This window comes from Entelurus aequoreus, linkage group LG03, assembly GCF_033978785.1.
Source record: "Entelurus aequoreus isolate RoL-2023_Sb linkage group LG03, RoL_Eaeq_v1.1, whole genome shotgun sequence".
Classification (NCBI taxonomy): domain Eukaryota; kingdom Metazoa; phylum Chordata; class Actinopteri; order Syngnathiformes; family Syngnathidae; genus Entelurus; species Entelurus aequoreus.
In genome coordinates this window covers 10,319,717-10,346,564 of record NC_084733.1, presented here as the reverse complement: position 1 = coordinate 10,346,564, position 26,848 = coordinate 10,319,717, and the positions used below count along the sequence as shown (strand labels likewise).

The 26,848-nt window shown below is 38.6% G+C and overlaps 2 protein-coding genes across 2 annotated transcripts in view; both read right to left on the bottom strand.

The window, feature by feature from the left end:
* The window catches only part of LOC133646110 (protein dispatched homolog 1-like), a 34,456-nt gene extending 29,162 nt beyond the window's left edge, over nucleotides 1-5,294 (bottom strand). Inside the window, exon 1 of the mRNA XM_062041131.1 lies at nucleotides 5,084-5,294. Coding sequence (XP_061897115.1) covers nucleotides 5,084-5,118 — 35 coding nt within the window. The 5' untranslated portion in view covers nucleotides 5,119-5,294. The remainder of the gene's footprint in view (nucleotides 1-5,083) is intronic.
* Nucleotides 5,295-8,836: 3,542 nt separating this feature from the next.
* si:dkey-30c15.2 (uncharacterized protein LOC558938 homolog) lies at nucleotides 8,837-23,897 on the bottom strand. The gene is made up of 10 exons (XM_062040314.1): nucleotides 23,446-23,897; nucleotides 23,247-23,378; nucleotides 14,935-15,030; nucleotides 14,818-14,867; nucleotides 14,621-14,746; nucleotides 14,446-14,491; nucleotides 12,925-12,996; nucleotides 12,694-12,847; nucleotides 9,405-9,478; nucleotides 8,837-9,175 (listed from the first exon to the last, which is right to left on the bottom strand). Exons 1-10 carry the CDS (start codon nucleotides 23,503-23,505, stop codon nucleotides 9,023-9,025), a joined length of 963 nt encoding a protein of 320 aa, XP_061896298.1. The 5' UTR covers nucleotides 23,506-23,897; the 3' UTR covers nucleotides 8,837-9,022.
* Nucleotides 23,898-26,848: the final 2,951 nt, after the last annotated feature.

The following is a 26,848-nucleotide window of genomic DNA, read 5'->3' as shown; positions in this document are numbered from 1 at the left end:
CGGCCTGTTCTAAAAATAGCTCAAATAGCAGCACTTACCTGTGAGCTGCCTCTATTTTTTAAATTGTATTTATTTACTAGCAAGCTGGTCTCGCTTTGCCCAACATTTTTAATTCTAAGAGAGACAAAACTCAAATAGGATTTGAAAATCCAAGTCAATATTTTAAAGACTTGATCTTCACTTGTTTAAATAAATTCTTTTTTTTTTTTACTTTGCCTCTTATAACTTTCAGAAAGACAATTTTAGAGAAAAAAATACAACCTTAAAAAGGATTTTATGATTTTTAAACACATATACCTTTTTACCTTTTAAATTCCTTCCTCTTCTTTCCTGACAATTTAAATCAATGTTCAAGTAAATTTATTTTTTTTATTGTAAAGAATAATAAATACATTTTAATTTAATTCTTCATTTTAGCTTCTGTTTTTTCGACGAAGAATATTTGTGAAATATTTCTTCAAACTTATTATGATTAAAATTCAAAAAAATTATTCTGGCAAATCTAGAAAATCTGTAGAATCAAATTTAAATCTTATTTCAAAGTCTTTTGATTTTCTTTTAAAAATTTGGTTCTGGAAAATCTAGAAGAAATAATGATTTGTCTTTGTTAGAAATATAGCTTGGTCCAATTTGTTATATATTCTAACAAAGTGCAGATTGTATTTTAACCTATCTAAAACATGTCATCAAAATTCTAAAATTAATTTTAGTCAGGAAAAATTACTAATGATGTTCCATAAAAAAATTTTTTCAAAAAGATTCGAATTAGCTAGTTTTTCTCTTCTTTTTTTCGGTTGAATTTTGAATTTTAAAGAGTCGAAATAGAAGATAAACTATGTTTCAAAATTTTATTGTCATTTTTTTCGTGTTTTCTCCTCTTTTAAACCGTTCAATTAAGTGTAAATATCATTAATTATTAATAATAACATAGAGTTAAAGGTAAATTGAGCAAATTGGCTATTTTCAGCAATTTATTTAAGTGTGTATCAAACTGGTAGCCCTTCGCATTAATCAGTACCCAAGAAGTAGCTCTTGCTTTCAAAAAGGTTGGTGACCCCTGATTTATACCCACTCAATATCCATTGCACCCGATCACTTATGAGGGGGATCCCTACATTTGTGGTCCCTTCTCGAGGTTTCTAATTTTTCCTTAGCTGGGGTCTTTTGAGTTTTTCCTCGCCTGTATGTGAGTGTAAATCCGGGGATGTCGTTGTGAGTTTGTAAAGCCCTGTGAGACACTTGTGATGAATGGCTATTTAAATCATTTTTGGTTGATTGACTGACTCCTCTCTTCGCTATTAGTCGTTTTTGTATGTTCTGTAGAGCCAATGACCTTTACAGTGGACACTGATTTCCATACAGGAGCAAGACCTTCTGAACAAAATGTGAGTCTCAAGTTTTTTGAACAGAACTCGTGGGCCTCCAGTTGAAAAAGCCCAAATGATGAAAAAGGGAGAACCTACCAGTACAACTGAATAAGTAGAGGACCTAAAGATGCCTCTGTTATCAACAACTACAGACCAATTTCAAATCTACCATTCATAAGTAAAATAATTGAGAAAGTTGTCCTCCAACAACTAAATCACTTCTTGGCTTCTACTGGCTGCCACAACAACTTCCAGTCAGGATTTCGACCTCTTCATAGCACAGAGACGGCCCTTCTTAAAGCCATAAATGACATCCGTCTAAACCAGGGGTCACCAACCTTTTTGAAACCAAGAGCTACTTCTTGGGTACTGATTAATGCGAAGGGCTACCAGTTTGATACACACTTAAATAAATTGCCAGAAATAGCCAATTTGCTCAATTTACCTTTAACTCTATGTTATTATTAATAATTAATGATATTTACACTTAATTGAACGGTTTAAAAGAGGAGAAAACACGAAAAAAATGACAATTAAATTTTGAAACATAGTTTATCTTCAATTTCGACTCTTTAAAATTCAAAATTCAACCGAAAAAAAGAGGAGAAAAACTTAAAAAAAGAATTTATGGAACATCATTAGTAATTTTTCCTGATTAAGATAATTTTAGAATTTTGATTAAATAGGTTAAAATCCAATCTACGCTTTGTTAGAATATATAACAAATTGGACCAAGCTATATTTCTAACAAAGACAAATCATTACTTCTTCTAGATTTTCCAGAACAAAAATTTTAAAAGAAATTCAAAAGACTTTGAAATAAGATTTAAATTTGATTCTACAGATTTTCTAGATTTGCCAGAATATTTTTTTTGAATTTTAATCATAATAAGTTTGAAGAAATATTTCACAAATATTCTTCGTCGAAAAAACAGAAGCTAAAATGAAGAATTAAATTAAAATGTATTAATTATTCTTTACAATACAAAAAAATACATTTACTTGAACATTGATTTAAATTGTCAGGAAAGAAAAGGAAGGAATTTAAAAGGTAAAAAGGTATATGTGTTTAAAAATCCTAAAATCATTTTTAAGGTTGTATTTTTTCCCTAAAATTGTCTTTCTGAAAGTTATAAGAAGCAAAGTAAAAAAATTGATTAATTTATTTAAACAAGTGAAGACCAAGTCTTTAAAATATTTTCTTGGATTTTCAAATTCTATTTGAGTTTTGTCTCTCTTAGAATTAAAAATGTCGGGCAAAGCGAGACCAGCTTGCTAGTAAATAAATACAATTTAAAATATAGAGGCAGCTCACTGGTCAGTGCTGCTATTTGAGCTATTTTTTAGAACAGGCCGGCGGGCTACTCATCTGGTCCTTACGGGCTACCTGGTGCCCGCGGGCACCGCGTTGGTGACCCCTGCTCTAAACACAGACTCTGGCAAAACTTCAGTATTAATGCTATTGGACCTCAGTGCTGCATTTGACACTGTCGACCACTCAATACTTTTGGACAGGTTGGAAAACTGGGTGGGGATCTCAGGCACAGTTTTAAGCTGGTTCAAGTCATATCTACAAGATAGGAACTATTTTGTTTCCATTGGTGACTTTGTATCAGAACCAACCAACGTAACGTGTGGAGTCCCCCAAGGTTCAATCTTGGGGCCGACTTTATTTAACATCTATATGCTCCCACTAGGACAAATCATGCAAAATAATAACATTGACCATCATTGCTATGCCGATGACACCCAAATCTATGTAGCGCTATCACCAAATGACTATCGCCCCATAGATCTTCTGTGCCAGTGCATTGAGCAAGTCAAACACTGGATGTGCCAAAATTTCCTACAACTAAATGAAGATAAAACTGAGATAATTGTTTTTGGTGCTAAAAAAGAAAGGTTTAAAGTCGTCCAACACCTTCAATCACTGTCCCTGAAAACCTCAGATAAAGCCAGAAATCTTGGGGTTACTTTAGATTCTGATTTACATTTCGACAGTCACATCAAATCAGTAACAAAATCAGCCTACTATCACCTCAAAAATGTAACAAGACTTAGAGGGCTCATGTCAGCTCAAGACTTTGAAAAACTTGTACATGCCTTTATTACCAGTAGGCTAGACTATTGTAGTGGTCTCCTTGCAGGTCTTCCCCAAAAAACTGTCAGGCAGCTACAGCTTGTTCAGAACGCTGCTTCTAGAGTTCTAACAAAGACCCAAAAATGTGAGCACATTACACCAATTCTTAAATCCTTACATTGGCTCCCTGTACATCAGAGAATTGATTTCAAAATCCTCCTGCTCACATATAAATCACTACATGGTCTAGTATATCACGGATACTATATAAGCCCTCTAGATCACTAAGATCTTCTGAGACCAATCTGTTAGCGGTTCCCAGAGTAAACTCAAATCAAGGGAGATCATCATTCAGTCACTATGCAACAAATAGCTGGAATAAACTTCCTGAAGATGTCAGACTCTCCCCAACTCTGACCACTTTTAAAACTAGACTGAAGACTTTTATGTTCACCTTAGCTTTCAACTAAATCTTTTAACTTTTAACGTCCGCACTGTTTTTATGTTTATTGTCTGCATTTTAGTTTTGCTTTTATTTTCTTTCATTTCACTTTGTTGTCTGTGAAGCACTTTGAGTCTGCCTTGTGTATGAAAAGCGCTATACTGTACAAATAAAGTTGCCTTGCCTTGCCTAAAGAGATGCCTCGAGGTTATGTAAGTCACAAGTTTGGATTCCAGTGTTCCATGTTTGCTAGCAAGGTTAGATGTCAATGCAAGGATCTGCACATTTGTTTGGAGTGGTCCAGGTTCCTCTGAACGACAGGGACACTCCACTGTTTAAAGGACTTTGCTGAAAAAAATGTTTTCCTTCCTGGTTTCGAACTGAATTCGGATCGGACAATTTTGTACCATGCCCGGGCCAATTTTGTCCCTTCGAACCACCAGTTGAATAGTCAGTTAGATGATCATAGAGGCCACTTTCATCAACTCCACTCCAGTAGATTTTCTTGAGTTTATTTCACACATAAACTATTTACCTGCCCAACAGACACAAGACATTGAAGCAACATTGAGAACTTGTTGAATTAGATCCTGACATTGAGCAACTCAAACATAACGTTGAAACAACATGTTTTTTGACAACGTTTATTCAATGTCGGGTTCTGACGTTGATTTGACCATTGGAATTTGGTAATTTCCCAACCAATATTCTACAACACAAATACAACGATGAAACTAGATGATTTTTAACGATGTTTAACCAATGTCAGGTTGTGACATTGATTTGACCATTGAAATGTTGTTATTTCCCAAATAATATTCTACAACACAAATACAACGTTGAAACAACATGCTTTTTGACAACGATGAGTTCTAACGTTGATTTGACATTGGAATTTGGTCATTTCCCAACCAACAACGTGGATCCAACATTCGTTTTCTCAATTTACAAATATTGTTTCAAAGTCAGTTTTATAGGACATGTACGTGTAATCAACGTTGTATCAATGTCTTGTGCCTGCTGGGTGTCAGGTTCAGGTTTATTCATTTCCTAGGTTAGGTTGATGACCTTCAAATCAAAGAGGAAAAGCATGAAAATACTACTTACACTAAACATCGTACAATCCTTAGCAAATAACAATGAGTATTGATATTTACAGTCATTGAAACCAACAATAGTTGCTATGGTACATACCAGAGGTCTGTCCGGATTTTTCTCATTTCAATCATTATAGCATGAAGTGTCTTCCGTTGTACATTGAACGTGGAAATGTTCTAACAACTCCCTTCCTTCGTCTCACGCGTGTCACATAGGCATCAAACGTTTCATATTTGCATCTGTGTTGTAAAACTAGTTACATCATCATCATCATCATCATACTGAATATTAATACTACAAATATTAAGTGTAAAGTCATGTGATGATTGCATCAATTTGCAATGCACATATATATATGTGCCTCAACCGACGCACGGAGGGGGGGGGGCGGGGTTTGGGGGTAGCGGGGTAGTATATTGCAGCCCGGAAGAGTTAAGGCTGCATGGGATTCTGGGTATTTGTTCTGTTGTGTTTATGTTGTGTTACAGTGCGGATGTTCTCCCGAAATGTGTTTGTCATTCTTGTTTGGTGTGGGTTCACAGTGTGGCATATATTTCTAACAGTGTTAAAGTTGTTCATACGGCTACCCTCAGTGTAACCTGTACCGCTGTTGATCACGTGTGTGTGCGTACAGAAGCCGCACATATCTTGTGACTGGGCCGGCACGTTGTTAGAATGGATGAAAAGCGGACGTGACGACAGCTCGTAGAGGACATTAAAGGATGTGCCTTTAAGGCATGCCCCCAAGGCTGTGGTCCGGGTGGACTACGAGATATAATGACTGATGAACACCTTCGTTCGATAATGAAGGTTGCCTCAGCTCAAAGCCTGAGCCCCGACATTAATGAACTAGCATCAAAGAAAAGATGCCAGCTATCTGGCTTGGGCACATCAGATTAGATCAGTGTGTTGCAAACTGAGCAGTTTAAAGTCCTGAATGGTTGGTTTATTCATTGTTATTTTATTTTCAAATGTATTAGCCTGTGGAAAAAGTTAATGTTGATATTTACCTCAGAAGGCTGCAAATAGAAAAGAGGAATTCAATTTTTATTTAAATTATATTTGATATGCCATTGATATATTTTTATTATTATTAGAAACTCGATTTTGCATGTCACTATAAAGTTATATAAGCCTTGCTTGTTCAATATTCAATGCAAAACTTGTTTGGGTCCCTATTAAAAGGTTAATTTGTTCAACCTTGGCCCGCGGCTTTGTTCAGTTTTAAATTTTGGCCCACTCTGTATTTGAGTTTGACACCCCTGGTATAGACTATAAAGTTCACAAACATAAAGAGGGATCCTAGTGGGCCAGGCCAATCTTTCCTTTTCTCTAAACTAAAACTGGGGAAATGCTTAGCGTGTTCTGGGCTTCAGTACAGTGTTGATCTCCTGAAGACATGATTTTATTTCACAATTCCTTGAGAGAAAAAAACGCCTGGTTATGCTTTGTGTATAGCAGTATGTGTGCGGTATACAGTGACATGACATATAATCATGCCATGTGTGCCTTCCTTGGGTGAAGCCAGGTTTACAGCTTTGTTGTTATTATGCGGTTTGTTACTTATGTATGTTATGTTGCAGCTATTTAAAATAGTTTTGTCAATTTGTTCTGGCCCGAAATAAATCGGCCCTTTGAAACATGTCTTTGTCTTTGTGTGTTGTATGTAGACCACATTGCTTAGCAGAGTTCAGTGATGCAAATGCATGTCAAGTTGATCAACACATTGTATTATTCTCCAGTGCAATAACAGTACTGACATGAAGGCTAAAAGGCCATAAATGGGAGCCTTAAAAAATGTTTAGAAAAATAACTAACTAAATAGTTACTTTTCACAGTAACGCATTACTTTTTGGTGTAAGTAACTGAGTTAGTAACTGAGTTACTTTTGAAATAAAGTAACTAGTAACTGTAACTAGTTACTGTTTTTCAGTAATCAACCCAACACTGCTTATTAATGACAAAAAAGTTAGTAGGGGGATACATAATATTTCAGCATACACTACCGTTCAAAAGTTTGGGGTCACCCAAACAATTTTGTGGAATAACCTTAATTTCTAAGAACAAGAATAGAATGTCGAGTTTCAGAAGAAAGTTCTCTTTTTCTGGCCATTTTGAGCGTTTAATTGACCCCACAAATGTGATGCTCCAGAAACTCAATCGGCTCAAAGGAAGGTCCGTTTTGTAGCTTCTGTAACGAGCTAAACTGTTTTCAGATGTGTGAACATGATTGCACAAGGGTTTTCTAATCATCAACTAGCCTTCTGAGCCAATGAGCAAACACATTGTACCATTAGAACACTAGAGTGATAGTTGCTGGAAATGGGCCTCTATACACCTATGTAGGATATTGCACCAAAAACCAGACATTAGCAGCTAGAATAGTCATTTACCACATTAGCAATGTATAGAGCAGGGGTCACCAACCTTTTTGAAAGCAAGAGCTCCTTCTTGGGTAGTGATTAATGCGAAGGGCTACCAGTTTGATACACACTTAAATAAATTGCCAGAAATAGCCAATTTGCTCAATTTACCTTTAACTCTATGTTATTATTAATAATTAATGATATTTACACTTAATTGAACGGTTTAAAAGAGGAGAAAACACACAAAAAATGACAATTACATTTTGAAACATAGTTTATCTTCAATTTCGGCTCTTTAAAATTCAAAATTCAACCGAAAAAAAGAAGAGAAAAAATAGCTCATTCGAATCTTTTTGAAAAAATTTAAAAAATAATTTACGGAACATCATTAGTAATTTTTCCTGATTAAGATTAATTTTAGAATTTTGATGACATGTTTTAAATAGGTTAAAATACAATCTACACTTTGTTAGAATATATAACAAATTGGACCAAGCTATATTTCTAACAAAGACAAATCATTATTTCTTCTAGATTTTCCAGAACAAAAATTTTAAAAGAAATTCAAAAGACTTTGAAATAAGATTTAATTTGGATTCTACAGATTTTTTGGATTTGCCAGAATAATTTTTTTGAATTTTAATCATAAGTTTGAAAAAATATTTCACAAATATTCTTTGTCGAAAAAACAAAAGCTAAAATGAAAAATTAAATTAAAATGTATTTATTATTCTTTACAATAAAAAAAATAAATTACTTGAACATTGATTTAAATTGTCAGGAAAGAAGAGGAAGGAATATAACAGGTAAAAAGGTATATGTGTTTAAAAATCCTAAAATCGTTTTTAAGGTTGTATTTTTTCTCTAAAATTGTCTTTCTGAAAGTTATAAGAAGCAAAGTAAAAAAATTAATGAATTTATTTAAACAAAAGAAGACCAAGTCTTAGTCTTAAAATATTTTCTTGGATTTTCAAATTCTATTTGAGTTTTGTCTCTCTTAGAATTAAAAATGTCGGGCAAAGCGAGACCAGCTTGCTAGTAAATAAATACAATTTAAAAAATAGAGGCAGCTCACTGGTAAGTGCTGCTATTTGAGCTATTTTTAGAACAGGCCAGCGGGCTACTCATCTGGTCCTTACGGGCTACCTGGTGCCCGCGGGCACCGCGTTGGTGACCCCTGGTATAGAGTGTATTTCTTTAAAGTTAAGACTAGATTAAAGTTATCTTCATTGAAAAGTACAGTGCTTTTCCTTCAAAAATAAGGATATTTCAATGTGACCCCAAACTTTTGAACGGTAGTGTGTTTATGCGCTGTCATAAAATGTGTCCCTTCTATTTCCCTAAAATGATGTACTAACTTCATGTGGATTATTATGTACACTTTTAGCATCATTTACAACTAAACTTGTATATTTGGACATGTTCTTAATATACATATACACACGCACACACAAAACCCCTTTGAGCCAATAAATATATTTATTCTTAAATATTCCTTTTCTAATATAATGTCCCCCAAGTTTTCTTTCTTTAAAAATGTCAAGTCGTTGCTTGAAAGTGCAAATGGTTCTTCACTGAAGAGCAGCATAAATACATGTCATCGTTGAAAAGTCCTTTGTGCCGACTCATCTTAAAAGTGTCTTTTCGTGCAAAATCTCTTTGTCGAGGCTCAAGGAGAACTTTTGAGTGATTGGTCAAAGAAGGCCATGTGCTTGTAGGCCACCAGGGGGGTGTTCTCCCCCAGGACAGCGTCTGTGAAGTTGGGCCGCCTCCATGCGTACACCAGACTGTTGAGGAAGCCTTGCAGGGACACACTGGCAGCCTGAAGTCCAAAGGAAACATCAAAACATTGCTCCATAATCAGGGGCGCCGCTAGGGATTTTGGGCCCCATGAAAAGAATCTTTACAGGGCCCCCTGTATTATAATTTCATCATCATTGGGGGCCTCTCTGGGCCCCCCTCTATCATGGGCCCCTAGAATCCGTCTCCTTTACCCCCCCTTTTCGGCGCCCCTGTCCATAATACATGTGAGAGAGAGAGAAGAAAGCCACCTGTATGATGTACGCAGCAAAAAGCTTGTGCTGGTCAACAGCAGTCCATGTCGACAGCAGGATGACCAGGAGGGCTGGGGAAGGTTAGCAAATTAGCATGAGGAATTAGCTCAACAGGTCACTTTTTTTTAATTAAAAAAGCCATTACTCCTGATGTCCTACTTTTGATTCCAAAAATGTGAGCACAAATTGTTTTGGTCATAGGTATTGTGTTTTACATGTTGAGTTGTTGATCAATTTGAATGTATTATTACTTATTGAGTTCAGGGCTCGAATTTAACCACGGCAACTGCCGCGACCGCCCTCGTCATTTGCCGCAATGCCCTAAAAAATGACAGTGACAAGAACGTGCCGTGACCGCCCATGACGTTTTACTTGTTAATAAACGGTATAATGATAATTCACGATAAAATTCCAGACGGTTAGTAATATCGTCTAATTTTTTAATTACCAAAAAAAAACGTCATTTATTAATGCATTTTAGGCAATAGGAAGTCAGGCGCATGCGCACTAGCGTCGTTTGGCTTGATAATCATGACAGACTAACTACACGGACTTTGCTCGGGAGATTTCCCATCGGAGTAAACTGTCACCATCGGCTGCTAGTTCTGCCAGCACCTCATTTGTATACTCTAGCCTTTAAATAGACCCCCTTTTTAAACCAGTTGATCTGCCGTATTTTTTCTTTTCTCCTCTGGCCCCTTCTCCCTTGTGGAGAGAGGGGGAGGGACACAGGTCCGGTGGCCATGGATGAAGTGCTGGCTGTCCAGAGTCGGGACCCGGGGGGGACCGCTTGCCTGTGCATCGGTTGGGGACATCTCTGCACTGCTGACCCGTCTCCACTCAAGATGGTCTCCTGCTGGCCCCACTATGGACTGGAAGCTCACTATTATGTTAGATCTACTACGGACTGGACTTTCACAATATTATGTCAGACCCACTCGACGTCCATTGTATCCCTCCTAAAGGGGGGGGGGGGGTCACCCACATATGCGGTCCTCTCCAAGGTTTCTCATAGTCATTCACATCGACGTCCCATTGGGGTTGTGAGTTTTTCCTTGCCCTTATGTGGGCTCTGTACTGCGGATGTCGTTGTGGCTTGTGCAGCCCTTTGAGACACTTGTGATTTAGGGCTATATAAATAAACATTGATTGATTGATTGATTGATTGATTGATTGATTGACCTCTGCTGGCAGCATGCCAGGACACGCCCCTGCTCGCACTGGGCGCCTCACGCCCACACAGCAGCCAAACTGCAGACCATCATCAATCAGCGCACCTGGAACTAATCAAGACAGGCAGCATAAAGACCAGTGGACCCATGGAGCTGACACCAGAACGTAGTTTCTCCTTGCAGTAAGCATCCCGTCTCTGGCTTCCCTCCCGCATACTTTCTATCTCCTTGTCTTCCTAGTTCTTGCGTCTGATGTCCTTTGTGTTCTCGACAGTGTCCTTCCTGTTTTCCCGTGTTCGAGTTGGGTGCCTCGACTTCCCTCTGGATTCTGGACTGACTCCCTTCATCCTCGACCTCTGCTTGGACACGGACCTCATCGCTTCTCTCCTGCCCCCGACCACCTCCCTGCCCACGGGCTTACTCTTTGCCTCTCCCCTTTGGACCGACGAAAGATTCACCCAACACGCACTCACAACAACCCTGGTAACGTTTACATTATTAATTGTACACATCAAAGGGGAAGTCCAAATAAAAGAGGAGGCGTACAATCTTTCGTCAGAGAGTGGTGGGAGACTGTGCGAAGAGTACAGCCCAGACGTTTCTCCACAATTGAGCTAAATTGAATTATGTCTCTGTTTAATTCCTTGCTTGTTTGTCTGTTTAATAGATGTCGTAAGTGTTTGAACCTGACATCAGGAAAAACACAAGAGGCTATATCATCCCTACAAGCCTGTTTCGCAGGAAATCCCCCAACGACAAAAAAAGTTTATATTTTCAATGAGCATGTTATTTTTTTCATTTGAGACACATTGATGCACTGGAAATCTTTTCTGTTACAGACTAAAAAACAAAAAAAATATTATTTGTTGTAATTTACTGTATTTGTTTTTTCTTGTTAAGTTATGCAGAGGTGTACTTATAACAATTTCATAGACAAATTAAAGCTGGAAGCAGCGATGGACAAGACCGACTTTGACGTCACATAAAATCCGAACCGGAGCAGTAATTAAAACTCATTCATCAACTTTTAATCAGAAGGGTTCAATCTCTCTCCTGTGCTAGTTTGAAGCCGACACGACAAACGCGCTCAGAGGAGATCATGTTTGAAAAAAGGTGACCGGTTTTTACAAAACTTTTGTTTTGAAGGGGGAATTTCAAACTTCCTGTTGATTTTTGCTGAAGGATGTCAGTGTATGAAATGTAGGTCTAAGTGAGACCTACATAGAGGTTTTTGTTTCATGTCTCTACGACATTCCTACTGGAAGTTACAGGCAGTTGTGTCTGTGTTTTCTTCCTAGGAGCAGTTGTGTCTGTGTTTTCTTCCTAGGGGGCGCTAGAGCGCAATTTTGAGTTTTGGGATTTGGTTTTTTTTATAAGATCGCAATTTTCGCCAGTCCTGATGTGTGTGTCCAGTTTGGTGAGTTTTGAAGCATGTTAAGGGGGTCAAATTACAGCTCAAAAAGGCAAAGGTGACTGTTTTTACTAAACTTTTGTTTTGAAGGGGGAATTGCCAACTTCCTGTTGATTTTTGCTGAAGGATGGCAGTGTATGAAATGTAGGTCTAAGTGAGACCTACATAGAGGTTTTTGTTTCATGTCTCTACAACATTCCTACTGGACGTTACAGGCAGTTTTGTCTGTGTTTTCTTCCTAGGGAGCGCAATTTTGAGTTTTGGGGTTTGGTTTTTTATTAGATCGCAATTTTCGCCAGTCCTGATGTGTGTGTGTCCAATTTGATGAGTTTTGAAGCATGGTGGTCAAATTACAGCTCAAAGAGGCGGCGGAATAGTAATAATAAAACCTTACAACTACAATAGGGTCCTCTGTCCCAAAGGAGGGTCCTCTGTCCCAAAGGGACATTCGGTCCCTAATAATACTATTTATTGTTGAGAGTGTGGGGTGGGTTATTATTATTATTATTATAGAGGTTTATTTGAAATAGGGACAGATACAAAAACATAGACATCTGAACAGTTATCCGATGCATGCATCACAGTGTTTGTAGCCAAAGCTAATTTACAACACTTGTCCCCAACAACAACAACAACAACAACAACAACACAGATCAGGTGTCTTTCCTTCCTGCAGTGTAAGAGAAGTGAAGGGAGAACACACCTGGGGTCCAGCAGAAGAGGATGACCATCACCATGCTCCTGGCCGTGGAAATGACACTTTTCCATCTCCGGCCTGAGCGTCCATCTCCTTCCACAGGAAAAAGACCCTCCTGTTTGTGCCGTTCATACCAGCGACCGACCTTATAGTAGATAACCTTTCATGAAAGGAAAAAGGTCATGTTAAAAACAGATCAAGACCCACGTTGCTGGTGAATAAAAGTTGATGACTTACTGAGCAAACCAGCATCACAGGAATCACCACAAGGACAAGAAACACTCGCATAAAAGTGTCATGGATGATCTCCTAGCAAATAAACCAAGAGCTGACAAATACGAATGGCGTTGAATCAGGAGCAACTCATGTTTCAATCTTGCTGGCTTAGTGCAGGTTTTCCCAAAGATGGTGGATAAAGAACAACACAGAGGTCGACAGGTGCGGCGTCTTCAGCTGTATCGATCCGGAAGGCAAAGCTCTCAATTTACCGGTCGATCTACGTTCCCATCCTCACCTATGGTCATGAGCTTTGGGCTATGACTGAATGGACAAGATCACGGGTACAAGCGGCCGAAATGGGCTTCCTCCGCCGGGTGGCGGGGCTCTCCCTTTGAGATAGGGTGAGAAGCTCTGTCATCCGGGAGGAGCTCAAAGTAAAGCCGCTGCTCCTCCACATGGAGAGGAGCCAGATGAGGTGGTTCGGGCATCTGGTCAGGATGCCACCCGGACGTTTCGGGCACGTCCGACCGGTAGGAGGCCACGGGGAAGACCCAGGACACGTTGGGAAGACTATGTCTCCCGGCTGGCCTGGGAACGCCTCGGGATCCCCCGGGAGGAGCTGGACGAAGTGGCTGGGGAGAGGGAAGTCTGGGCTTCCCTGCTTAGGCGGCTGCCCCCGCGAACCGATCTCGGATAAGCGGAAGAAGATGGATGGATGGATGTGTGAATGATACGTTAGAAATGTGAGCTCGATTTGTTGTGTAGCTAGCTAAGCCTTCTACTAAAAACTCATTTTGATTGGATCAGTTCCTACTGTGTTTGGCAATGGATCAGTTAGTGTTTCAATCCTTTATTATGTTCGCAAACCTCTCGAACGATGATGAGCCCGTAGCATAGCTACCTGTATAGCCAGCCGGCTTGTGCCTCTATTGTTTGCAAGTATTCAAATCTGCAGTGCAGTAAAAGTATTGACGTTATATAGTACAGAAAAGCGTTTTATTGTCAATATACACATGTATACGTCCAGGTTTTAGCACTGGACTCGGTAGAGGTTTACCCATAGCCAGCATATGCTACCAGGTTGTGCAGCCGGGATTTCTTACTTTCTCCTCCTTGAGCCCACGACAAAGCAGCTGGTCTCGCTATATCATCTGGGATGTTGTTTTGTGGTGAAAGTCAGGTAAAAATACAATTCTAAAATTCCGTATTCCATACGGTCTTAGTAAAACCAAACAAAAAAACAACTACTGGACTAAACAAGCCTTCAGAGGGGCTAAAATTGGCTTGAAGAGAGGTCTTTACAGCAAAATCAAAGCAAAGGTTTGACTACTTGTTCTGTAGACCAAAATGAAGTGTTTATAAAAATGGAAAACACAAATCATAATATGAACACTTTAAACGTAAAATATTACAGTATTGAGGAATTTCCAAACTCTATAAATAACTCTCCAATGAATTCCCAGAATAAAGAATAAACTTGATCATTTGGAGTATTTTGTACTTTAAAAACAATCCTTTTCAATAAAATGTTCAACTCACAGTATCTGAGCAGGAATCCTTCCAGACGTGCAAGAACAAAATACAACTGAGGAGAAAAGCCAACAAAAAAAAGAGTCAAACTTTTACTCGGTCGGATATCTAAGAAGTTTGATGTACTGAAAAGGGCCCTAAAAGGCAAAGGACTCCTCACACATTTGTAGAATGAAGTGGTTACCTGGTGCAGTATTTAGCATCATTCTGGACCCTGACGCTGAGAGAGGCGTCAGGGTCTGGAATGACTAAAGTGGCTTTGATGAAAGGAGTGAAGACGTACGTCAAGTAGACCGCAGTCGGGATCAACCTGTGACGTCAGACAATACACGTCAACAACCTATAAAAAGGTTTTAAAAAAAAGAGGAGGCTCACACTCACCATACCAGCAAGTACACAGGTATGGCCACTAGTTGACTTCTGCAAGGACTCTGCGTGTAAAACGGGTCAAATGTGTATTTACATACGTTGAAAATATATCAATCTCACCCATCTGACCTCGTCCTCCGCTGGTGCTGTTCTCCATCCTCGGATGGCCTCGGTGGACTTCCATGCGTAGACCACCACCAGCAGAAATGAGATGAAGTAAAATGTCTGCGAACAAAAAACGATGTATTTACACGGTTGAAAATATGTTAGACATTAGGGGTGTGGGGAAAAAATCGATTCGAATTCGAATCGCGATTCTCACGTTGTGCGATTCAGCATCGATTCTCATTTTTTTTAAATCGATTTAAAAAATATATATATTTTTTTTTTATTTAAAAAAAATAAATAAATTAATGAATCAATCCAACAAAACAATACACAGCAATACCATAACAATGCAATCCAATTCCTAAACCAAAGCCGACCCAGCAACACTCAGAACTGCAATAAACAGAGCAATTGAGAGGAGACACAAACACCACACAGAACAAACCAAAAGTAGTCAAACAAAAATGAATATTATCAACAACAGTATCAATATTAGTTACAATTTCAACATAGCAGTGATTAAAAATCCCTCATTGACATTATCATTAGACATTTATAAAAATAAAACAAAAAAGAACAATAGTGTCACAGTGGCTTACACTTGCATCACATCTCATAAGCTTGACAACACACTGTGTCCAATATTTTCACAAAGATAAAACAAGTCATATTTTTGGTTCATTTAACAGTTAAAACAAATTTAAATTATTGCAATCAGTTGATAAAACATTGTCCTTTACAATTATAAAAGCTTTTTACAAAAATCCACTACTCTGCTTGCATGTCAGCAGACTGGGGTAGATCCTGCTGAAATCTATGTATTGAATGAATAGAGAATCGTTTTGAATCGGGAAAAAAAATCGTTTTTGAATCGAGAATCGTGTTGAATTGAAAAAAAATCGATATTGAATGGAATCGTGGGACACCCAAAGATTCACAGCCCTATTAGACATGCTAGAGAAGTTATAAAGAAAAGAGACAAACTCATTCTACTGCAGTAAAGAGTGAATTCATTCTAGTAACCAGTGCCTTCTCTGCTGGCGTAAGATAAATCCATCCATCCATCTTCTTTCGCTTATCCGAGGTCGGGTCGCGGGGGCAGCAGCCTAAGCAGGGAAGCCCAGACTTCCCTCTCCCTAGCCACTTCGTCCAGCTCCTCCCGGGGGATCTCGACTAACCACGGGGGACCACAAACCACGTTAAACCCAGATTCCGAACTAACAAAGGTCTTAACTCATTCTCTTTCTATGCCACATCAATGTGGAATGCGCTCCCAACAGGTATAAAAGAAAGGGCATCTCTATCCTCCTTCAAAACCGCAATAAAAGTTCACCTCCAGGCAGCTACAACCCTAAACTAACACCCTCCCCGGATTGCTAATAATCAAATGTAAACAATCAAATGCAGATACTTTTTCTTATGCCTTCTGATCTCTCTCTCTCTCTCTCTCTCTCTCTCTCTCTCTCTCTCTCTCTCTCTCTCTCTCTCTCTCTCTCTCTCTCTCTCTCTCTCTATGTCCACTACTTGCTGTCCATATCCTACCCCAACCCCCCCCCCCGATTGTAAATAATGTAAATAATTCAATGTGATTATCTTGTGTGATGACTGTATTATGATGATAGTATATATCTGTATCATGAATCAACCCGACTTAAACAAGTTGAAAAACTTATTCGGGTGTTACCATTTAGTGGTCAATTGTACGGAATATGTACTTCACTGTGCAACCTACTAATAAAAGTCTCAATCAAAATCAATCAATCGTGGCGTTCCCAGGCCAGCCAGGAGAGATAGTCTTCCCAACGAGTCCTGGGTCCCCAGTGGCCTCCTACTGGTCGGACGTGCCCGAAACACCTCCCTAGGGAGGCGTTCGGGTGGCATCCTGACCAGATGCCCGAACCACCTCATCTGGCTCCTCTCCATGTGGAGGAGCAGCGGCTTTACTTTGAGCTCCTCCCGGATGACAGAGCTTCTCACCCTATCTCTAAGGGAGAGACCCGCCACCCGGCGGAGGAAACTAATTTGGGCCGCTTGTACCCGTGATCTTGTCCTTTCGGTCATAACCCGAAGCTCATGACCATAGGTGAGGATGGGAACGTAGATCGACCGGTAAATTGAGAGCTTTGCCTTCCGGCTCAGCTCCTTCTTCACCACAACGGATCGATACAGCGTCCGCATTACTGAAGACGCCGCACCGATCCGCCTGTCGATCTCACGATCCACTCTTCCCTCACTCGTGAACAAGACTCCGAGGTACTTGAACTCCTCCACTTGGGACAGGGTCTCCTCCGCAACCCGGAGATGGCACTCCACCCTTTTCCGGGCGAGAACCATGGACTCGGACTTGGAGGTGCTCATTCTCATCCCAGTTGCTTCACACTCGGCTGCGAACCGATCCAGTGAGAGCTGAAGATCCTGGCCAGATGAAGCCATCAGGACCACATCATCTGCAAAAAGCAGAGACCTAATCCTGCAGCCACCAAACCAGATCCCCTCAACGCCTTGACTGCGCTAGAAATTCTGTCCATAAAAGTTATGAACAGAATCGGTGATCAGTGTCAGAGCTTGGTCCGCATTAAGTAAGTCGGACCCGTTTCCAGTGAACTTACAGCTTCAAGCACACATGTAAATGAAAACCATTTCAGGTGACTACCTATTGAAGCTAATGGAGAGAATGCCAAGAGTGTGCAAAGCAGTAATCAGAGCAAAGGGTGGCTATTGTGAAGAAACTAGACTATAAAACATGTTATTTCACCTTTTTTTTGTTAAGTACATAACTCCACATGTGTTCATTCATAGCTTTGATGTGACAATCTACAATGTAAATAGTCATGAAAATCAAGAAAACGCATTGAATGAGGAGAAGGTGTGTCCAAACTTCTGGCCTGTACTGTTATTCAAATCAGTGGTCCCCAACCTTTTTGTAACTGCGGACCGGTCAACGCTTGAAAATTTGTCCCACGGACCTGGGGGGGAGGGGGGAGGGGGGGGGGTTGTCATAAAAAAATACAACCATGTGTGCTTACGGACTGTATCCCTGCAGACTGTATTGATCTATATCAGGGGTCACCAACGTGGTGCCTGCGGGCACCAGGTAGCCCGTAAGGACCAGATGAGTCGCCCGCTGGCCTGTTCTAAAAATAGCTCAAATAGCAGCACTTACCAGTGAGCTGCCTCTATTTTTTTATTTTACTTATTTACTAACAAGCTGGTCTCGCTTTGCCCGACATTTTTAATTCTAAGAGAGACAAAACTCAAATAGAATTTGAAAATCCAAGAAAATATTTTAAAGACTTGGTCTTCACTTGTTTAAATAAATTCATGAATTTTTTTACTTTGCTTCTTATAACTTTCAGAAAGACAATTTTAGAGAAAAAATACAACCTTAAAAATTATTTTAGGATTTTTAAACACATATACCTTTTAAATTCCTTCCTCTTCTTTCCTGACAATTTAAATCAATGTTCAAGTAAATTTATTTTTTTTATTGTAAAGAATAATAAATACATTTTAATTTAATTTTTCATTTTAGCTTCTGTTTTTTCGACAAAGAATATTTGTGAAATATTTCTTCAAACTTATTACGAATAAAATTCAAAAAAAATATTCTGGCAAATCTAGAAAATCTGTAGAATCAAATTTAAATCTTATTTCAAAGTATTTTGAATTTCTTTTAAAAATTTTGTTCTGGAAAATCTAGAAGAAATAATGATTTGTCTTTGTTAGAAACATAGCTTGGTCCAATTTGTTGTATATTCTAACAAAGTGTAGATTGTATTTTAACCTATTTAAAACATGTCATCAAAATTCTAAAATGAATCTTAATCAGGAAAAATTACTAATGATGTTCCATAAATTCTTTTTTTAATTTTTTCAAAAAGATTCGAATTAGCTAGTTTTTCTCTTTCTTTTTTCCGGTTGAATTTTGAATTTGAAAGAGTCGAAATTGAAGATAAACTATGTTTCAAAATGTAATTGTCATTTTTTTCGTGTTTTCTCCTCTTTTAAAGCGTTCAATTAAGAGTAAATATCATTAATTATTAATAATAACATAGAGTTAAAGGTAAATTGAGCAAATTGGCTATTTCTGGCAATTTATTTAAGTGTGTATCAAACTGGTAGCCCTTCGCATTAATCAGTACCCAAGAAGTAGCTCTTGGTTTCAAAAGGTTGGTGACCCCTGGTCTATATTGATATATTATGTAGGAACCAGAATATTAATAACAGAAAGTGTCATGTCTGTGTTGATCATGCTTTTGTTTGGCCATGTGCTGTTTGTTTTTTGGACGCTTTTTAGTTCCTGGTTGTGCACTCTTGCTTGTTTTGTTTCCATGGTTACCCATTAGTTTCACCTGTTCCACGTTTTGGACTCACACGCCTGTCACCAATCATGTCACTGTTATTTAAGCCTGTCTTTTTCTGTTGGTCGGCCTGGCGACATTAACTTGTTACCTCTGCGTACTTCATGCCATGACTACTTCTACTACTTCGAATACTCATGCCTGTTCCTAGTTTATGCTTCATGCCATGCCACGTACGTTTTGTTTTTTCATGTCACCGTTAGTAAGTTTTGTTTTATGTCCATAGTTTCTGCCCATGTGTCAGTATTGTTTTCATAGCCAAGTTTTATCTCCGCCTTGTGCGCGCCTTTTGTTTGTTCTTTTGTTAGTGTAAAAATAAATATGTATTTACCTTCACGCCATGTCCGCTCCAACTTCTCTTGCATCCCGGGAAAACAAACCCCCCATAGTCCACGCCGTGGCAGAAAGAAACAACCCTTTTGTGCGAATGAGTGTGAATGAGGGAGTTTTTTTGGGTAGGTGCACTAATTTTAAGTGTATCTTGTGTTTTTTATGTTGATTTGATAAAAAAAAAAGAAAAACTTTTATTTTATTTTATTTTATTTTTTATTTCTTGTGCGGCCCGGTACCAATCGATCCACGGACCGGTACCGGGCCGCAGCCTGGTGGTTGGGGACACCTAATTCAAATGGCATTCAGGTTGTTCATTTAAAGTAGGATTGCTTTAAACGCACCTGTCTAAGCGTTTTATTGTGACATTGGCTCACGTGGTAATCATTATGACTGTACAATGTTTCAAAGCACACCAATAAAAACAGTAGTCCTCCTTGTGACAATGATGTCATTTGTTTTTTTTTCACAAATTGGCTCCCTCACATTTCTGGGATTTATGACACACGTGCTTTACTTCCCACTGTATGACTTGAACTTGTATTTCGTTATGGAGTGCGAGCACATTCAAGTGTTTGACTAATTGGTAATGTTAGTTTTTCAGCACACCATTTGAGTGACCGATTGTAAATGTACTTTACAACTTCATGTAGCAACATTTGAGGTATTGCTATAATCCAAATAACTCAATTGCATGTTGCCTTTAGTAGACTTCTGCAGTATGTCTTGCTCACTGCTCTTATACAAATATTGGGCTTGATATTGGGCATATTTTCCATAGTTGTGTTTAGAATGGAGTCACACATTCCATCACCACTGTTTGGACACTTGCACAATAAAATGATACTACAACTACCATGATAGAGCAAACGGTTGCCAACTTGCTTCCAAAAGAACGTAATCTTCCACCAAACATGTTATTTTATAGGCTAACAGATTCTACATACATAAGAGTGGAGATTGTGCTATAAGTTAGCCCACATGTCACACTTAATGGTTACACTTTATTTCCTGCCCGCTATGATGGAGCAAACTGGTTGCCAGCTTGCTTCCAAAAGTATGCAATCTTCCACCAAACATGTTATTTTATAGGCTAACAGATTCTACATACATAAGAGTGTAGATTGTGATATAAGCTATCCCACATGTCACACTTAATGGTTACACTTTATTACCTGCCCACCATGATGGACCAAACTGGTTGCCAGTTTGTTTCCAAAAAAACGCAATCTTCCACCAAACATGTTATTTTATAGGCTAACAGATTCTACATACATAAGAGTGGAGATTGTGATATAAGCTACACCACATGTCACACTTAATGGTTACACTTTATTACCTGCCCACCATAATGGAGTAAACTGGCAACCAGTTTGTTTCCAAAAGAATGCAATCTTCCACCAAACATGTTATTTTATAGGCTAACAGATTCTACATACATAAGAGTGGAGATTGTGCTATAAGTTAGCCCACATGTCACACTTAATGGTTACACTTTATTTCCTGCCCGCTATGATGGAGCAAACTGGTTGCCAGCTTGCTTCCAAAAGTATGCAATCTTCCACCAAACATGTTATTTTATAGGCTAACAGATTCTACATACATAAGAGTGTAGATTGTGATATAAGCTATCCCACATGTCACACTTAATGGTTACACTTTATTACCTGCCCACCATGATGGACCAAACTGGTTGCCAGTTTGTTTCCAAAAAAACGCAATCATCCACCAAACATGTTATTTTATAGGCTAACAGATTCTACATATATAAGAGTGGAGATTGTGATATAAGCTAGCCCACATGTCACACTTAATGGTTACACTTTATTACCTGCCCACCATGATGGAGCAAACTGGTTGCCAGCTTGCTTCCAAAAGAACGCAATCTTCCACCAAACATGTTATTTTATAGGCTAACGGATTCTACATACATAAGAGTGGAGATTGTGATATAAGCTATCCCACATGTCACACTTAATGGTTACACTTTATTACCTGCCCACCATGATGGACCAAACTGGTTGCCAGTTTGTTTCCAAAAGAACGCAATCTTCCACCAAACATGTTATTTTATAGGCTAACAGATTCTACATGCATAAGAGTGGAGAATGTGATACAAGCTACACCACATGTCACACTTAATGGTTACACTTTATACCTGCCCACCATGATGGAGCAAACTGGTTGCCAGTTTGTTTCCAAAAGAACGCAATCTTCCACCAAACATGTTATTTTATAGACTAACAGATTCTACATACATAAGAGTGGAGATTGTGATACAAGCTATCCCACATGTCACACTTAATGGTTACACTTTATTACCTGCCCACCATGATGGACCAAACTGGTTGCCAGGTTGCTTTTAAAAGAACGAAATCTTCCACCAAACATGTTATTTTATAGGCTAACAGATTCTACATACATAAGAGTGGAGATTGTGATATAAGCTATCCCACATGTCACACTTAATGGTTACACTTTATTTCCTGCCCACCATGATGGACCAAACTGGTTGCCAGTTTGCTTCCAAAAGAACGAAATCTTCCACAAAACATGTTATTTTATAGGCTAACAGATTCTACATACATAAGAGTGGAGATTGTGATATAAGATGCCCCACATGTCACACTTAATGGTTACACTTTATTACCTGCCCACCATGATGGACCAAACGGTTGCCAGCTTGCTTCCAAAAGAACGCAATCTTCCACCAAACATGTTATTTTATAGGCTAACAGATTCTACATACATACGAGTGGAGATTGTGATATAAGCTATCCCACATGTCACACTTAATGGTTACACTTTATTACCTGCCCACCATGATGGAGCAAACTGGTTGCCAGCTTGCTTCCAAAAGAACGCAATCTTACACCAAACATGTTATTTTATAGGCTAACAGATTCTACATACATAAGAGCGGAGAATGTGATTTAAGATGCCCCACATGTCACACTTAATGGTTACACTTTATTACCTGCCCACCATGATGGAGCAAACTGGTTGCCAGTTTGTTTCCAAAAGAACGCAATCTTCCACCAAACATGTTATTTTATAGGCTAACAGATTCTACATACATAAGAGTGGAGAATGTGATATAAGATGCCCAACATGTCACACTTATTGGTTACAATGTATTACCTGCCCACAATGATGGAGCAAACTGGTTGCCAGCTTGCTTTCAAAAGAACACAATCTTCCACCAAACATGTTATTTTATAGACTAACAGATTCTACATACATAAGAGTGGAGAATGTGATATAAGCTATCCCACATGTCATACTTAATGGTTACACTTTATTACCTGCCCACCATGATGGAGCAAACTGGTTGTCAGCTTGCTTCCAAAAGAACGCAATCTTCCACCAAACATGTTATTTTATAGGCTAACAGATTCTACATACATACGAGTGGAGATTGTGATGTAAGCTATTCTCTGGGAAAATAGTTGCCAGATATGTCAAAAAGTTCCCCCGTCCAATCATTTTCCTAGTCATTCTCAATAGAAGTTGACTTAGTACAATATTGTACAAAAAAAATCAATAAGGTAAAACAGGTTAAATGTTTTTTTCAGTGTTTAATCTGTTGAAGAAAAAAACAAATCTATGTATTTTTTTTAAGTAAGTCAAATAGTTCCTCACCAGTGCCAGAGGCAGGCTGTACTGACAGATCGTGACGCTGTTGTCGCTGCTGACTTTGTTCATGGCGCTAGTAAACATCTGAATGAGAGCAGCCACAAGGTCTGCCAGGGCCAGCTGGACCAGGAGGTGCACCTTCAAACACAAGACAGCCGACTTTAATGCCATCGCTCCACTCCACCCGCAAAAAGTGGGCACAAACCTGGTCTTTCAGGTGCCTCCATCTCAGCACGGAAACCAGCAGCACGGAGAAGCTGCCCATCACGCTGCAAAGCAGGTAAGATCTCAGAACCGCACACGTGCACACCTGAAGGTACTTTGGCACCAACCCAGCCTGGAGTCTTTTATTACTCACTTCTTATCTTGGGAAGTCTAGTGCGGACATTCTCAGACTGTGGCACGTGTACCACTAGTGCGGGGTGTCAAACGTACGGCCCGAGGGCCGCATTAGGCCCGCAAACAGATTTTATCCAGTCAGCGGTATTTGATTGATTAATTGATTGACCGTACAATTGACCACTAAATGGTAACACCCGAATAAATTTTTCAACTTATTTAAGTCGGGGTCCACGTTACAATAATAATAATAATAATAGATTTTATTTGTAAAAAGCACTTTACATTGAGTAAACAACCTCAAAGTGCTGCAGTGTATTAAAAAAAAAAAAAAAAAAAAAAATTAAAAATAAAATAAAAAATAAAAATAAAAACTACAACAGCCAAATAGCTAAAACTAGTATGCATATATCTAAAAAAAAAAAAAAACAAGGCTTTTTTAAGCCTTATTTAAAAGCATCCACAGTCTGTGGTGCCCTCAGGTGGTCAGGGAGAGCGTTCCACAGACTGGGAGCGGCGGAGCAGAAAGCCCGGTCTCCCATTGTTTATAGCTTTGTCCTCGGAGGTTGGAGGTGTCGGGTGGAGGATTTGGGGGTGAGTCGTTCTTTGATTAATCAATTAATCGTTAATCAATTCATGGTAAGTTTGCTAAGTATAAGAATGAGCCAAAATTTTTGAATGAAAGAAACAGCTGTTCTAAATGTGTCCACTAGATGTCGCGATAGCAATTTTTTTGTATCTTTGTAGATTATGCTACATATGTAAAAAAAAACAAAAAAAAACACATTAGTGCACCAGTCGAGGAAAATGATCAAACTACATAAATAACATCCTGTAATTTCATTTTGATATATATATATATATATATTATATATATATATATATATATATATATATATATATATATATATATATATATATATATATATATATATATTTTTTTTTTTTTTAAATTTTCATTTTATTTATTTATTTTTTTTTCATCTTTGTTTATATTTATTAACACACAAAATCACATAAAATTGATACCGTTGAATACCGGGAATCGGTGCCGTATCCGTTCAAATGTGAAAGGTACCCTTCCCTACGCATGACACAGAAAATCGACTGATGTGGACACGTTTGTTACTGGGTACTTTCGAATACACTTCTGCCGCGGAGACTTTGTATGTGCAAGTAATATGCAGCTATGATTATTTGATACTCGTTTATATTGACAAATGTGTGGTTTTGGACTGCAATATTGTTTATTTAACGACCCCTGTTATGTACAATTACATTTTTTTTATCTTGATAGATTGAAAATGAACACCAATGAGTTGACTGATGAACATTATCACATCATTTATCCAGAAAGTATAATAACGACAAATAACCGCAACATGTAAGTGTAAAAAAAAAACCAACAACATTATGATTTGTACATTTTCAGAATGTGCTTGTTCCATTTTTTAAACAAAGACAACAATCTGAGTTGTCTTTATTTTTAAGTTATCGTGGCGCGATTTTACCAGTCCGGCCCACTTGGGAGCAGATTTTTCTCCATGTGCCCCCCCCCCCCCCCCCCCCCCCCCATCTAAAATTAGTTTGACACTCTGCACTACTGGGTACCCCCAAAGAATCACTTAACTAGATATTTCAACGCAGTGTTACTGTTCAAACTGTGTGTAATGTTACAACATAACTACATTTATGGTGTTTAGTGGTGCAAGGACAAATTGTGAAGCAAAATTAAAAATTAAATCAAGTAGAAATTGATCAAGTATATGAAACTAACTTCTTGGAATAATAATTGATCATAAATTATGTTGGAAACCGCATATTGAATATATAAAGGGAAACATATCCAAATCCATTGCTGTTCTGTATAAAGTAAGACACATGCTGAATAAGACATGTCTGCATATGTTATATTTGTGGAGAGGCGGGGCCGCAGTCCGACAGCGAGGCAGGGCACACCGGAGCCCGCTCCAAGATGGCGACGAGAAGGCATGGCCGGCGGACCCGCAGCGAGTCCTTCACTCTCACATTCCTCATCCACAAATCTTTCATCCTCGCTCAAATTAATGGGGTAATCGTCGCTTTCTCGGTCCGAATCGCTCTCGCTGCTGGTGTAAACAATGGGGAAATGTGAGGAGCCCTTCAACCTGTGACGTCACGCTACTTCCGGTACAGGCAAGGCTTTTTTTTTATCAGCGACCAAAAGTTGCGAACTCTATCGTCGATGTTCTCTACTAAATCCTTTCAGCAAAAATATGGCAATATCGCGAAAAGACCAAGTATGACACATAGAATGGATCTGCCATCCCCGTTTAAATAAAAAAAAAAATCATTTCAGTAGGCCTTTAAACTAACAGAAAATAACAAAAAACTGTCATGTCTGTGTTCATGTTTTTGTTTGGCCATGTGCTGTTTTATTTTTTGGACACTTCCTTAGTTCCTGGTTTCACTTCCTGTTTTGTTTTGTTTCCATGGTTACTCATTAGTTTCACCTGTTCCACGTTTGGACTCACACACACCTGTCTCACGTTTTCACATTGTCATGTCACGCACCTGTTCACAGTTAGTCACGCACCTGTTTTCACTTATCATGTCACTATATAGGCTTTTCTGTTTCTGTTGTTCGTCCTGGCGACATCATACATTCATGCCATGTTCACAGTTCCTTGTCACGTAAGTTTTTGTTTGTTTAATGTTCATAGTCTCTCCGCCATTGTGCGCGCCTTTTGTTTTCTAGTCAAGTTTTTTACCTCCGCTGTGAGCGCCTTTTGTTTGTACCTTTTGTTGAGTTTATAGTAATAATTAAACTATGTCTTTACCTGCACGCCACGTCCGTTCCAATTCTTTTGCACCACGGGAGAGCAAACCACGCCAAAGACCAAGTCTTGACATAAACATGATCCAGACCACAGAATCATGACAACGATTACTTTCATTGCGTTGATTTTTTTTAACGATGTTCCAGGCAATCGAATTTTCAGTGACTGTATAGGATAGGCAAATATAAGCTTTGGCTTCAGCCTATTCATTTTTCGGTCATTCTTTTTCTTTTCTTTTCTTTTATTTTTGTGTGTAAATGTGTATGATTGTTAAATATGTACAATCTGTACTGTTAAACTGGTCACACAAAATGGTTGATGGTTGATTATATGAGCGAAATAAACTTATTTCATTCATTCATTTAATTTTATTTAATTTCAACACATAAAATGTACTTGTTAATAAAACCTCTGCCTTGTCTTTATTCAAAATGTTGGCCTACTATGCTG